Here is a 16,690-nt window from a genome sequence, read left to right as displayed (position 1 = left end):
CGCATGTCAGTTATACTTTGCTTTGCAACCCCAAACCTTTTCTTTGGAAGCCACTAAAGTGGGATTTGTCGTTTCCCTACTCCAAGGGGAACCCCAAAATTGGGCACATCGCTTGTTAGAGGAGAACGGTGTCCAGACAGAGACTTTGCTAAACTTCTTCCAGACTATGGCACAGCTCTACGACGACCCGCAAAGGACTGCTACTGCTGAAGCTGCTTTACTCGCTCTCCAACAGGGGCGTAGAGCAGTGGAGGACTATGTTACTGATTTCCGCCGCTGGAGTGCGGACACCCAGTGGAATAGCGCAGCCTTGCGCCACCAATTTCGCTTAGGTCTGTCTGAAGCCTTAAAGGATGAATTGGCCCGCATTGGGGTACCTGACACCCTGGATGATCTGATTGACAAAGCCGTTCAGATCGACCGACGACTAAGGGAACGCCGAGCGGAACGATCCTCTCAACAGAGTCGCCCAGTCTGGGTCACCACCCGGGCTCCCTTGCCTCCTTCTCGTTTTCCACCACCTGTTTCTTCCAATTCTGCTGGTCCACCCATGGATACTTCAGAACCCATGCAAATAGGCGTGATGCGACCCACCTTGCCACCTGAAGAACGCACACGCCGCCGTCAGCTAAACCTGTGTCTATATTGCGGTGAGGCCGGTCACTACGTACACAATTGTCCCGTCAAAATACGTAAGTTCCGTTCTTCAGTTCCTGGTAACATCTCTGCTATTACTACCAACCCCAACCATCTTGCTCTCTTCCTTTCCTTACAGCTTCCGGGAAAGACGGTGTCAGTCAACGCTATCGTTGATTCAGGGGCATGCAGTTGTTTCATCGATTCCTCATTTGCCGATCTGCATAACATTCCCGTCCGCACAAAGGACTTTAGACTTTCCGTTTTTTTGGCTGATGGCTCACACATCAAGTCTGGGCAAGTGACCCATGAGACCCTTCCTTTACCTGCTATTACTTCATCCAATCATAAGGAACTTTTAATTTTGGACGTCATTTCACCTCCTTTGTTTCCAGTAATCCTGGGTATACCCTGGCTTCAGGTACACAATCCTCAAATTGACTGGACATCTAAAAATCTTTCGTTCCCATCTCATTACTGTCAGGAACACTGTTTTCCCGAACGTCCTAAACCATCTTCTGCCCTGCTGTGCTTAAACACTGACCCAAGTTTGATTCAATCCATCCCCAAACCCTACCATGGATTTCTGGATGTCTTCAGTAAGAAAGGGGCAGATTCCCTTCCACCTCATCGGCCGTACGATTGTCCGATTGATCTTCTTCCAGGGGCCGAGATCCCTTTCGGACGAATTTTCCCACTTTCTGAAAAAGAACAAGACGCGTTAAAAATCTACCTTGACGAGAATTTGGAAAAGGGATTTATCCGCCCGTCCACTTCACCAGCAGGTGCCGGAATATTTTTCGTCACAAAGAAGGACCAAACTCTCCTTCCCTGTATTGACTACCGGGAACTCAACAAAGTCACCGTGAAAAATCGTTACCCTCTACCTTTAATACCTGAACTTTTCCAAAAATTAAGATTTGCCGTTATCTTTACAAAATTAGACCTAAGGGGAGCGTATAATTTAATACGTATCAAGGATGGACATGAGTGGAAAACAGCATTGCGTACCCGCTATGGCCATTACGAATATTTGGTTATGCCCTTCGGGCTATGTAACGCGCCCGCTACTTTTCAGCACTTCGTCAACGACGTATTCCGAGATTTTTTGGACATTTTTGTAATCGTGTATCTAGATGACATACTGATTTTCTCCCGTTCCTTGGAGGAGCACCGAGGACATGTCTGTAAGGTTCTGGATCGCCTCCGTCAGCACAGTTTATATGCGAAAGCTGAAAAATGCGAGTTTGAACAGCAAACCATCCAATTCTTAGGCCTGGTAATTTCCCCTACAGGAATTGAGATGGATCAAAAGAAGGTATCTGCAATCTTAGACTGGCCAACACCCTTGGATAAAAAAGGGGTGCAGCGTTTCATTGGATTCACAAACTTCTATAGAAAATTTATTAGAGGGTTTTCGGCTATTGTGGCCCCTATCACACAACTCACAAAACAAAATCTTCGTTTCTGTTGGAACCCTGAAGCGCAGAAGGCCTTTGACATTTTAAAAAGACTCTTTACTTCAGCTCCGATCCTTAGACATCCCAATCCAACGTTACCTTTCCTTCTTGAGGTCGATGCCTCCGAAGTTGCGGTAGGAGCCGTTCTCTCTCAGCGCTTGGGGGACAAAGATTTAATACACCCAGTGGGATTCTTCTCTCGAAAGCTTTCCCCCACAGAAAAGAACTATGATGTTGGAGATCGAGAACTACTGGCCATTAAGACAGCTCTAGAGGAATGGAGATATCTATTGGAGGGCGCCATTCATCCTGTACTGATCTACACAGATCATAAGAATTTGGAGTATTTGAAATCTGCCAGACGTCTTAAACCTCGACAAGCCCGTTGGGCTCTTTTCTTTTCTCGTTTTTGTTTCCATATTACCTTCCGACCAGGATCCAAAAACATTAAACTGGATGCATTATCCCGAATGTACGATAACCCAAAGGATACTTCTATTCCCGATACCATCCTGTCGGATGGCAACTTCCTGCTCCTACACACTGACCTAATCTCCATGATCCGAGGAGCATCTTCCGATTCGTCCAAACCCTCTAATGTCTCACTAACTTCCAGAAACGGGCTGTTTTGAAGAGGAAGTCAGGTTTTTGTCCCAGAAAACATTAGAGTGGAAGTCTTGAAACTTCTTCATGATCACCCACTTGCAGGTCACTTTGGAGTTAATAAGACTCTTGAATTGGTACGACGCACCTTCTGGTGGCCCAATTTGGAGGAATTTTGCAAGTCTTACATCAGTTCTTGTCCGATATGCAACCGAAATAAAACCCCCCCGAAAACTAGCCTGGGGTTTACTAAAACCCTTACCAGTACCTAACCGACCATGGGAGATGATCGCAATGGATTTTATTGTTGAACTTCCTCGTTCCGAGGGATGTACCGCAATTTTTGTTGTCGTGGACCGTTTTACTAAAATGGCTAATTTCCTGCCTTTAAAAAACACACCTTCTGCTGCAGAAACGGCCCGCGTGTTTATCAAGGAAATCATTAGACTACATGGGGTACCTTCCATCATCGTTTCGGACAGGGGAGTCCAATTTACTTCTCGTTTCTGGAGAGCCCTCTGTGAAACACTACAGATTCAACTTTCCTTGTCCTCAGCCTACCACCCCCAGTCTAATGGGCAAACAGAGAGGACAAATCAAACCCTGGAACAATATATTAGGTGTTTCACAGCCTTCTCTCAAGACGACTGGGTCTCTCTGCTGCCTTTGGCAGAATTTGCATATAATAACACCAATCACTCAGCTACTGGGCGAGCCCCTTTTTTCTCTAATTATGGCTTTAATTTAACATTTTTACCATATTTCTTTTCAGAGTCAGCAGTTCCAGCTGTGCAGAGTACTATGGACTTTCTCCAACGCAACAATCAGTTATTGCACGACGCAGTAACTAAAGCCCAGGCCGATAGCAAGAGATTTTTTGACAAGAAAAGAAGGGGTGACTTGGACCTGAAACCAGACGATCAGGTATGGCTGTCTACAAGTAATCTCAAATTACCTTGCCCATCCAAAAAGTTAGCACCTAGGTTTTTGGGTCCATTTTCAGTTAAAAGAAAAATCAACTTAGCTTCTTACGAACTGTTTTTGCCTGACTCATTAAAAATTCACCCTGTGTTCCACGTTTCTCTACTCAAGCCTGCAGTGGCCGATCCTTTTCCCAACAGAGGATTCAGACCTCCCGAACCCATCCAGGTTGACGGTTGGGAAGAATACGTGGTGGAAGCTATCTTGGACTGTAGGAAGCGACAAGGCCAGAATCAATTCCTAGTCAAATGGAAGGGGTACGGCCCAGAGGATAATTCTTGGGAGCCAGAAGGTAATATACATGCCAAGAGGTTGTTACGTGCTTTTTTCCTTGCTCATCCTGACAAAGAAGCCCGACTGGGCATCCGGAGGCTGCCCCTTGAGGGGGGGGAATGTCATGGATCTGCCACTTAAGGGTTAATGGTGCAGACTGATTTCAGTGATTAACAGCAGGCTGCCCTATTTAAACACCTCAGCAGCACAGTGTCTTTGCTGCCTGATCTGCAGTTCTAACGTGGATCCTATCTGAGACCTGTTTGCTATCTGAAACCTGATTTGAACACTGAACTTGGCTTGTTTTGACTACTCTACCTGAAACCTGATTTGAACACCGAACCCGGCTTGTCTGACTCCTCATCTCTCCTATCCTGACCCGGCTCCGTTTGACCATCCGCCTGCTTGACTTCACTGCTGCCAGATCCACCTGCTTGTTTACCGACCATTCTTCAGTCATCTTTCTGCACGATCACCTGTTATGACCCGGCTTGTTTGACCCTGCTTTCCCGGTATACCTGAACTATTACTAACTTGTGCCGCTGTAGTCGCAGCTTCTGTGCGGGTCGCTGACCCATCCTACCTGAACTGTTACTAACTTGTGCCGCTGTAGTCGCAGCTTCTGTGCGGGTCACTGACCCATCCTCCGCTGTACGTTCAGCATCTACTTGCCAGAGGTATTCGTCCACCTGCTTCTACACATCACCACCCGGCACTCCTACCCCTCTGTGCTCTGAGCCCGCTGTCCCATATCCAGTGGCTCGCGAACCAGAGTGGTAAGAGAGGCTACCCTGCATCAGACTCTGGAAACCAGGTACGTAACACGGAGGTTCACCCTAAAACATTTTTCTACCTTTACATTGTGCTCACTTGCAACAATGACAGTATGCGTTTTTTTTTGTTTTTTTTCGCTGTACATACCTTCGTACAGCTATTTTTCCCCACGGCTTCCATGTAGTGAATCCCGCTGGAGTGGGCGTTCCTATCCAGCAGGTGATTGACGTGATGACAAAAACTCGGCTTCTTTCGGCAACTCGTGAGGCTCCTTATGCGAAGGGGGAGGTAGTTTTTGTCATCACGTCAATCACCTGCTGGATAGGAACGCCCACTCCCGCGGGATTCACTACCCGGAAGCCAGGGAAGAAAAAAGCTGTGCGAGGTATGTACAGCAAAAAAAAAACGGCATACTGTCATTGTCGAGAGTCAGATCAATGTAATGTTAGAAAATAGTTTTTAGGGTGAACCCCCGCTTTAACTGTGGTCTATACAGCTGCACTTAGTCAGCATAAATATTATTGATCTACTACAGTGTCTCTTAAACTTAAACTTGCAGAAATATGGAAGAGTGTCCTCAATCTGTTCGATATAGGGAATATTGTATCAATGAAATCTTTAAACTTAATAAGCTAAAAAGGCATTTTAACAAAACATCCTAAGCATACCTAAGGAAATTGTCAATGGCAAGAAAGTTTCAAAAATGCAAGTTTCGATGATGGAAAAGTATGGTCATTTGAGGCAGAATCAATATATAAGACATTGGCTGTTCGTAGCTAGCTAGCATCATACCACCACTTTGGGTGACATTGTTATGCAGTGATTTTCATGCACAGTTTATGTCCCTCTATGATTTATTTTAAACACAGAGACATTTTATTTACTGCCTCATGCCAACTGTCCTGAATTTGCCAGGACAGTCTTGCATCTAGATCCTGTGGCCCGATTATGCTGTTTCCAGTTCTGTGTCCCAGGAAAACAGCATCACCTTTTTGTGAGGTACTGGATATAGTCAACTCACAGTGGATTGCAGCTGCGGGTTAGCGATTCCTGCTTGTTCAGGAGTGGGACAGCCCAGAAAGTGGATGTGATCTGAATGGGACTACTCAGAAGGGCCATGGGAGGATGTGTCAGTGAATGCTGTTTTTCTTTTTAATAAAAGTATTGTTAGTTGTCTATGTATAGCCTTTCTGACATTTTGGTAAAAAAAAATCTCTTGATCGATCCCGCTGTGGTAAAAAAGTATGATTTATGTACCAGTGTAAAATGTGCATTGTCATTCTGACACTGGAAACATTGTATTTTCCGTGGTAGATGTGAAATGGGGGAACCTGGGTTCACCAGCCAGCCAAGTTTGTAAAGCACAGCTGATTTTTTTTTTTTTTAAAAAGCAAGCAAAACAAAATAGCTTCTTATTAGCATAAGCAACATAAACATAAAAAGCCGTAAACTTGTCCCTTAACAAAGCCTTCTCCATGGTGGCTCAATGAGTCCATGCTCAACGATCTGATAGTTTTCAAGGAAATCAAATAGTTACGCATGTTCTTTCAGGAAAATAGTCCCTTGAATACCTCCCCGATTACCAATTGGGCAGCCCATAAGGTTACTATTAGGGGGAGACTTCTCCAAATAGCAGCATGAATCAAGCAAAATCGCGAGATCATAATTAAGCAAAAGGAAGAACTTCAAACCCTTTTAAAAAAACAGTGCAAATCTCAAGTATACATCCGATATAAAATTGATATGGCAAGAACAGTACTGGATGCGGGTCTTACCACCGAAGTGGAAAAAGTTATCCGTTGGTTGCATCATAAAGCTCTATAGCTGACATTGCTGCACCATATAAAAATCATAATTTTACAGATTTCCCCTACTGAATTACACTACATTGTGAAATTTTAGTAGCTCTACCCATAGAACAGAAAATCACATACAAATACTAACTGTATATAAAGCTTTCTGTACATTGGGGCTGTGTGGTGTATTCTACATGGTAATTTGCAGATACTAGTCATTGGGGGTTATTTACGAAAGGCAAATCCACTTTGCACTACAAGTGAAAAGTGCACTTGAAATTGCACTAAAGGGGCACTTGAAATTGCACTAAAAAATGGCACTTGGAAGTGCAGTCGCTGTAGATCCGAGGGGGGACATGCAAGGTAAATAAAAAACAGCATTTTAGCTTGCAAATGATTGGATGATAAAATCAGCAGAGCTTCCCCTTATTTCAGATCTACCCCTCAGATTTACAGCTAATGCACTTCCAAGTGCACTTTCAGTGCAATTTCAAGTGCACTTGTAGTGCAAAGTGGATTTGCCTTTTTCGTGAATAACCCCCACTGTCTTCCAGTTTACGGTATCACTATTTTACTTTTACATAATGAATGTGTTTTGCTAATATACAAGGATTTGTTTCTGTTATGCTTTCACAAATATGCCAAGTGGAGCCCTAAGTAGTATTCATATGGTCTTACTAAATATTTAGAAATAGAATTTAAAAAAATCTAATTTTAAAGAGTGTTCAAAAGGCTGTTTTGCTAATAAGGTATTTCCAATAGTAAACTACTATGTGCTATACCAAGATCTGACTACTTGTTTAGGGAAAATGGAGACAATCCACATGGCAAGAAATCCATGCATTTATTCCACACTGCAAATTGGTGCTTGAACATACACGTAATGTTGTACTATGATCAAATAACCTATAAATTATTGTGTTTTGATATCATTTAGAATAACATCCTTCATCACCACATGGTAATGCAACAATCACAAATGATAAATAGCCGACTATTTCCTTTCACACAAATACTTGGAGTTTGTTTACACTGGGTCTTTCCAAATGGAAGATTATGAATCAAAAGCCAAGAATAACTAGATTTTTGGACCCGGTCCTCAAGTATGGATAATAAGTATGCACCAGACAGTCTTGAAAGAGAATGTTGCCACATTCAAATTTTCTGTCCCATTACACCACGTTCACATTCTGAGCCAGAGAGCAACACATGTTTTCTCTGGGGCTGTAATTTTTTATGGAGTTGGAACCTAGCAGTATAGCCTGTGGCAAATTGTAAGCACAAAGTTGACATCCAGGGTCTTAATTGGGTATTGTAGATTGTGAATTTGTCTTCTGAAAATGTTTGTTTTTCGCTTTAACCAAAGCAAAAGAAGTGTGAATTTTACAGTGCTGAGCCCAATATATTAGTATTGATATATATTGGGCTATTGAAATGTCTTCTAGACATTTTCTTACTGATTGCTGAGACACACATTGAGACTACTCTTCCTGATCCTCTCCCATCCTCAGGATTCATCTAGTTTAATTATTTCCATATATCTGAAACACCCATACTGCACTGCTTCATCTTGATGGCATTACAGGTTCTTATAGTAATTAGCACAAAATACAAAGACAGGATTCCAAAGCAAGAAATTAGCTCTTGGTGTATAACTCTTAAGTCTTAAAGGCCAACTACTTTAGCACTATAACAACACCACCACCTACCACTGAAAAAGTATACTGTTGCCCTGAGAAAGCATTATGTTGTCTGGCTCGACAAGGCAATATTGAATGTCTGTTAGCATTGTAATTACAACCTTAAGAAATTAAGACTGTGACATTCCCTACTATCCTCTGTTCCTGATGCATGCAATTGTGTTTCAAAAATGATCCTCTATTGAGTATCAGTAAACAAACACCAATGAATACGTATCTATCATACTCCTGCTAAATGAACACAATGTCTGAAATCAAAACTGGACCAGGGAAATGTGTTGAAGCTGGTACACCCCAGCTCAATGGCATCTGCAAACTGATGCGGTTGTGATTGATAGCGACAAAAAGTATTGATATACAAAGAGCAGTTCATTGTCAAACACATTCCCATATGATATATAAACTACAATTAAAGTAGAACTAAAGTATTTTTTTCATTGTGGATGGAGTAAGGGAGGGTTATAACCCCTGTCAGTTTTATCTGTCATCTGTGTCACATTGGGGAGATTCCCCTGCCCTTCCTGCCCCTTAGCCAATACAGAAAGTTAGAGGAAATTCCTCTACAACTCCTCTATAACTGGTTTCCACCAGGGTCACCTGAACTAGTTTCCCCCATTGGAAGATTACCCGTCTATTCCAGTTCTGGTGACAACCCCAAATTTGGCGTTTTCTTTTACTTTCACTTTCAATGATAATGGTAAACATGCCAAATAGAGAGGTTGAACCTCCCTATCGGGCACAGACACCAATATAAACCCAAGAGGTGTTTTCATCCCTCTCCACTCTGCCCAAAACTTTAAAAAAAATGTTTTTGTTTTTACCTTCTTTTTAAACATTGTATAAAAAAAGTCTAAAATTGTATTATATTGGTTGCTGTCTTCTTGCTGTGCCACTATAGTCCTATTTGTATAGGTAACAGGAGTATACTCTAGTTGATACCTATTGGGACAAGGCTTTAAAAGTCTCCTTTTTTTTCTACCTGTTCTTCATATATTATTATTATTTCAGGTACTTATATAGTGAAGTCGATTTAGGCAGTACTTTACATATATAGTATACATTCAGATCAGTCCCTACCCCCAAGGAGCTTACAATCTAAGGTACCTGACTCACATTCATACATATACAGGTGGTTCTCAAAAAATTAGCATATTGTGATAAAGTTCATTATTTTCTGTAATGTACTGATAAACATTAGACTTTCATATATTTTAGATTTATTACACACAACTGAAGTAGTTCAAGCCTTTTTATTGTTTTAATATTGATGATTTTGGCATACAGCTCATGAAAACCCCAAATTCCCATCTCAAAAATTTAGCATATCATGAAAAGGTTCTCTAAACGAGCTCTTAACCTAATCATCTGAATCAACTAATTAACTCTAAACACCTGCAAAAGATTCCTGAGGCTTTTAAAAACTCCCAGCCTGGTTCATTACTCCAAACCGCAATCATGGGTAAGACTGCCGACCTGACTGCTGTCCAGAAGGCCATCATTGACACCCTCAAGCAAGAGGGTAAGACACAGAAAGAAATTTCTGAACGAATAGGCTGTTCCCAGAGTGCTGTATCAAGGCACCTCAGTGGGAAGTCTGTGGGAAGGAAAAAGTGTGGCAGAAAACGCTGCACAATGAGAAGAGGTGACCGGACCCTGAGGAAGATTGTGGAGAAGGACCGATTCCAGACCTTGGAGGACCTGCGGAAGCAGTGGAGTGAGTCTGGAGTAGAAAGATCCAGAGCCACTGTGTACAGGCGTGTGCAGGAAATGGGCTACAGGTGCCGCATTCCCCAGGTCAAGCCACTTTTGAACCAGAAACAGCGGCAGAAGCGCCTGACCTGGGCTACAGAGAAGCAACACTGGAATGTTGCTCAGAGGTCCAAAGTACTTTTTTCAGATGCAAGCAAATTTTGCATGTCATTCGGTAATCAAGGTGCCAGAGTCTGGAGGAAGACTGGGGAGAAAGAAATGCCAAAATGCCTGAAGTCCAGTGTCAAGTACCCACAGTCAGTGATGGTCTGGGGTGCCATGTCAGCTGCTGGTGTTGGTCCACTGTGTTTTATCAAGGGCAGGGTGAATGCAGCTAGCTATCAGGAGATTTTGGAGCACTTAATGCTTCCATCTGCTGAAAAGCTTTAATGCATTTTTCAGCACGACCTAGCACCTGCTCACAGTGCCAAAACCACTGGTAAATGGTTTACTGACCATGGTATTACTGTGCTCAATTGGCCTGCCAACTCTCCTGACCTGAACCCCATAGAGAATATGTGGGATATTGGGAAGAGAAAGTTGAGAGACGCAAGACCCAACACTCTGGATGAGCTTAAGGCCGCTACCGAAGCATCCTGGGCCTCCATAACACCTCAGCAGTGCCACAGGCTGATTGCCTCCATGCCACGCCGCATTGAAGCAGTCATTTCTGCAAAAGGATTCCCGACCAAGTATTGAGTGCATAACTGAACATAATTATTTGAAGGTTGACTTTTTTTTATTAAAAACACTTTTCTTTTATTGGTCAGATGAAATATGCTATTTTTTTGAGATAGGAATTTTGGGTTTTCATGAGCTGTATGCCAAAATCATCAATATTAAAACAATAAAAAGGCTTGAACTACTTCAGTTGTGTGTAATTAATCTAAAATATATGTAAGTCTAATGTTTATCAGTACATTACAGAAAATAATGAACTTTATCACAATATGCTAATTTTTTGAGAACCACCTGTACATACTAGGGCCAATTTAGACAGGATCCAATTAACCTACCATGCTGGTAGGTTAATTGGACATGCTGTCTTTGGGATGTGGTAGGAAACCTGGAGGAAACCCATGCAGGCACAGGGAAAGCATGCAAACTCCAGGCATGTTTTGCTTTGTTACACACACATTTTACAAGTTACTTATACTTACCATAATGACAGTAAGGGAAATGGTCAGTCGGGAAACACCGCCAAAATAGGCTGCTGAACCAATGGCTGCAAAAAGGCCGGGATCAATCCATTTTCCATACTCATTACTTTGGACTCCAAACAAGTACACCAGAATAAGACCAACAATTCTCCCAAGAATAGCACCGGTGTAGCTGTAGAGAAATATCATGATAATTGATTGTGCTAATTGAGGGGGTCAGTGTTATGACTTGCATATTAGGAGACTGAACAAAGAATATACAGTGAGGAAAATAAGTATTTGAACACCCTGCTATTTTGCAAGTTCTCCCACTTGGAAATCATGGAGGGGTCTGAAATTGTCATCGTAGGTGCATGTCCACTGTGAGAGACATAATCAAAAAAAAATCCAGAAATCACAATTTATGATTTTTTAACTATTTATTTGTATGATACAGCTGCAAATAAGTATTTGAACACCTGTCTATCAGCTAGAATTCTGACCCTCAAAGACCTGTTAGTCTGCCATTAAAATGTCCACCTCCACTCCATTTATTATCCTAAATTAGATGCACCTGTTTGAGGTCATTAGCTGCATAAAGACACCTGTCCACCCCATACAATCAGTAAGAATCCAACTACTAACATGGCCTAGACCAAAGAGCTGTCCAAAGACACTAGAGACAAAATTGTACACCTCCACAAGGCTGGAAAGGGCTACGGGGAAATTGCCAAGCAGCTTGGTGAAAAAAGGTCCACTGTTGGAGCAATCATTAGAAAATGGAAGAAGCTAAACATGACTGTCAATCTCCCTCGGACTGGGGCTCCATGCAAAATCTCACCTCGTGGGGTCTCAATGATCCTAAGAAAGGTGAGAAATCAGCCCAGGACTACACGGGAGGAGCTGGTCAATGACCTGAAAAGAGCTGGGACCACCGTTTCCAAGGTTACTGTTGGTAATACACTAAGACGTCATGGTTTGAAATCATGCATGGTACGGAAGGTTCCCCTGCTTAAACCAGCACGTGTCAAGGCCCGTCTTAAGTTTGCCAATGACCATTTGGATGATCCAGAGGAGTCATGGGAGAAAGTCATGTGCTCAGATGAGACCAAAATATAACTTTTTGGTCATAATTCCACTAACCGTGTTTGGAGGAAGAAGAATGATGAGTACCATCCCAAGAACACCATCCCTACTGTGAAGCATGGGGGTGGTAGCATCATGCTTTGGGGGTGTTTTTCTGCACATGGGACAGGGCGACTGCACTGTATTAAGGAGAGGATGACCGGTGCCATGTATTGCGAGATTTTGGGCAACAACCTCCTTCCCTCAGTTAGAGCTTTGAAGATGGGTCGAGGCTGGGTCTTCCAACATGACAATGACCCGAAGCACACAGCCAGGATAACCAAGGAGTGGCTCTGTAAGAAGCATATCAAGGTTCTGGCGTGGCCTAGCCAGTCTCGAGACCTAAACCCAATAGAGAATCTTTGGAGGGAGCTCAAACTCTGTTTCTCTGCGACAGCCTAGAAACCTGACTGATCTAGAGAAGATCTGTGTGGAGGAGTGGGCCAAAATCCCTCCTCCAGTGTGTGCAAAGCTGGTGAAAAACTACAAGAAACGTTTGACCTCTGTAATTGCAAACAAAGGCTACTGTACTAAATATTAACATTGATTTTCTCAGGTGTTCAAATACTTATTTGCAGCTGTATCATACAAATAAATAGTTAAAAAAATCATACATTATGATTTCTGGATTTTTTTTTTTTGATTATGTCTCTCACAGTGGACATGCACCTGCGATAACAATTTCAGACCCCTCCATTATTTCCAAGTGGGAGAACTTGCAAAATAGCAGGGTGTTCAAATACTTATTTTCCTCACTGTATATATTATATATTTAGTCGTTAATATTAAAACGAATTCAGTAATATAAAAGAAGCTCATTGAAAAACTAAGTTATATCATCAGAGCTGTATTAAGTATAATGGCACGTATAGGCATGAACTTAGGGCAGCAGGGTAAGAGGGCAGCAACAAGACTCAAAATGTCCATATTCTGATAAATTTCTACTACTGGAAATTTATAGATAAACTCAGCAAGAGAACGATAAGGGGAAAGGGTGTAAAGGATATTGAGAGAAAATCATAAGACTTTCTGAAACTTAAAAAACATGAAACTACCTCTCCTTTCTCTTGTTTGTTGGCCTTTACAGTTGAAATGTAGCAGAACCTATACTACCAGTGACAATGTGTTTGTGCTGTTGTTTTTTTCTAATAATCCTATGACAGAAGGGATGGAGCATGTATGACAGTGTGCCTTGGCACAGTGTATACACGTGGCCCAGATTGTCAAAACAATATTGTCACTTTAGGCTATACAATAATGCTACTCCTAATGAATATCACATAAATAACTAGTTTGCTTACAGCATGGGTACAACGAGTCCAGTGGAAACTGCGGCTCCAGCAGTCCAACAGGAAATAAGAAAGTAAAATATCAGAGTCGTAAGAAGAGCTTGAAGTCCAAACTTCATGTGAGTTCCTCGCTGGAACAGAAGCATGATACCATGTTTCCCATTTCCCACCAGCAGAGCAGCAGCTAAAAGCAAAATGCAGGTGATTAGAATAAAAAAAAATATATCAATTTTTTTTTTTTTTTTTGCAATATACTGTTGTGTGAAAAGGTAACTGCCACCTCCCATGCTGAATCGTGAATGAACTGTGAATAACCAACATTTTTGGAAAGCTGAGTTAAATTTCACTTGCTACACCCAGGCCTGATTACTGCCAGAAATCACATAAATATAAGCTGTCTGACAAAGTGAAGCACACTAAGGCCGCGTACACACGGTCGATCCAAACCGATAAGAAATGGTCCGACGGACCGTTTTCATCGGTTCACCGCTGAAGTGGCCTGATGGTCTGATGTGCGTACACACCATCAGTTCAAAAACCGATCGGGTCAGAACGCGGTGACGTAAAACACACGACGTGCTGAAAAAAACGAAGTTCAATGCTTCCAAGCATGCGTCGACTTGATTCTGAGAATGCGCGGGTTTTGAACCGATGCTTTTGTGTACTAACCATCGGTTTGGACCTATCGGGCAGCGGTCCATTGGTTCGATTTTAAAGCAAGTTCTAAAATTTTTGACCGAAGGACAACGGACCAATGGGCCGTACACACGGTCGGTTTGGACCGATGAAACTGGACTTCAGGCCGTTTTCATCGGTTTGGACCGACCGTGTGTACGCGGCCTAACAGATCACAAAAAGCCACACATCATACCACAATCTAAAAAAAATCTAAATACAGATTAGAAACAAAGTAATGTACATGTATCGGTCTAGGAAGGGTTTCAAAGCCATTTCTAAGGTTTTGGAACTTCAGTGAATCACGGGGAGAGCCATTATCCACAAATAAGGATAACTTGGAACAGCAGTGAACCTTCCCAGGAGTGGTCAGCCTATAAAACTTACTCCAAGAGCATGACGATGACTCATCCAGGAGGTCATAAAAGAACCCAGAACAACATCTAAAGAACTGCAGGCCTCACTTGCCTCAGTTAAGATCAGTGTTCATGATTCAACAATAAGGCATCCATGGGAGAGTTCCAAGGCCAAAGACACTGCTGACCAAAAAGAATACAAAGGCTCATCGCACATTTACCAAAAAACATATTGATTATCCCCAAGACTTTTAGGCAAATATTCTTTGGACTGAGATCAAAAATGTTATTTTTCAAAGGTATGTGTCCCGTTACATCTGGCATAAAACGAATACAGTATTTCATAACAAGAACATCATACCAACAGTCAGACATGGTGGTGGTAGCATGATGGTCTGGGGCTGCTTTGCAGCTTCAAGACCTGGACAACATACCATAATTGATGGAACCATGAATTCTGAGTTCTACCAGAAAATCCTAAAGCAGAATGTCTGGCCATCAGTTTGTTACCTCAAGCTTAAGTTCACTTGGGTTATGCAGCAGGACAATGATCCAAAACACAAGTCCACCTCAAAATGGTTCAAACAAAGCAAAATTTAGGTTTGGCCCAGTCAAAACCCGGACTTAAATCCGATTGAGATGCTGTATCATGACCTTACACAGGCCGTTCATGCTGGGAAACCCTCCAATGTGGCAGAATTAAAACAATTCTGCAAAGAAGAGTGGGCCAAAATTGCTCCACAGCCATGTGAAAGACTCATTGCCAGTCATCGCAAACGCTTGATTGCAGTTGTTGTCACCAAGGGTGGCACACCCAGTTATTAGTTTCAGGGGGCAATTCGTTTTTCACATAAAGCCAGGCAGGTTTGCCTTAATAAATGAAACCATCCTTTAAAAGCTGCATTTTGTATTTACTCGGGTTATCTTTGTGTAATAATAAAATTTGTTGTATTGATCTGAGTCATTTAAGTGTGTTAAATATGCAAAAAAATTAAATCAGAAAGGGGGCAAATACTTTTTCACACAACTGTACATACACTGATGATCATATATTAGTTTATTGTAGTCAAACATAAAAATATATTATATTATATTATATTAGTTGTCTTAGATGACAAGGCATTGCAGATAGCTACTGTGCTTTGTGACACTTTATAGGAAAATTATCATAAAAGAAGAAGTTAAAGTTAATGTTTAGAAAAAAAAATCTTTTCTATAGTTTAGTGACCTAACTTACCTGTAATGAAGTACAGTATGTGCTATATTGTGCAGGCAGCTGGATCCTGTAAAATGTCTTCTGTGCAGGGTAACATTTCTGAGTCTTTTGTGAAGCTGCAGTAAACACACTACTGACAGGCAGCCACCCTCTCCTTCTTCCTCCTCTACTGGGAAAAGTTGTTTCATGGTGTACACTCAGCGAGAGAGAGAATTCTGTGATTCATCAGTCTGTCATCCATTCACAGATTGTGTTACATGCAGTGTACATTATGAAACAGCTTTTCACAATGGAAGAGGAGCAGTGGGCATGCCCCACAGCAGGAGCTTGTTCACTGTAGCTTCATCAAAATTAGACAGGTTCCCAGAAGAGTTGAAGCTGTTATAGCTGCAAAGGGTGGACCAACTCAATATTGAACCCTACGGACTAAGACTGGCATACCATTAAAGTTAATGTGCGTGTAAAGGCAGGTGTCCCAATACTTTTGGACATATAGGCCCAGATTCACAAAGCACTTACGCCAACGTATCTCGAGATACGCCACGTAAGTGTAACTATACGCCGTCGTATCTGTGCGCCGTGCCCACAATCTGAGATACGCCTGAAAATAGGCTGCATGCGACCAACGTAACTTTCCTACGCCGGCGTATCGTGGGCGCATATTTACGCTGGCCGCAAGGGGTGCTCCCATTGATTTTCTATGCACATATGCAAATAAGGGGGAAATACGCGGATTTTACGTAGTTTATGTAGTACGTGAATAGGGCTGGGCGTAGGTTACGTTCACGTAGTAGGCAGTGATCCGTCGTATCTTAGGGAGTAGTTCCGACGTGATTTTGCGCATGCGCACTGGGATGCGTCCACGGGACGGCGCATGCGCCGTACGTTATTCGTATCTTTAGGACGCTCAATTCATCA

The 16,690-nt window shown here is 42.3% G+C and overlaps 1 protein-coding gene across 2 annotated transcripts in view; it reads right to left on the bottom strand.

Annotated features, from left to right (window-relative positions):
• The window catches only part of LOC120940974 (chloride channel protein C-like), a 226,564-nt gene that overhangs the window by 143,586 nt on the left and 66,288 nt on the right, over positions 1–16,690 (bottom strand). For both annotated transcript variants that reach the window (XM_040354173.1, XM_040354174.1), the window contains exons 12-13: positions 13,538–13,709; positions 11,133–11,304 (exon numbers count right to left, since the gene is read on the bottom strand). In XM_040354173.1, the coding sequence (XP_040210107.1) occupies positions 11,133–11,304; positions 13,538–13,709 (344 nt within the window). The remainder of the gene's footprint in view (positions 1–11,132; positions 11,305–13,537; positions 13,710–16,690) is intronic.

Source organism: Rana temporaria, chromosome 5, assembly GCF_905171775.1.
Source record: "Rana temporaria chromosome 5, aRanTem1.1, whole genome shotgun sequence".
NCBI lineage: Eukaryota > Metazoa > Chordata > Amphibia > Anura > Ranidae > Rana > Rana temporaria.
This window is presented reverse-complemented; position numbering and strand designations above follow the sequence as displayed.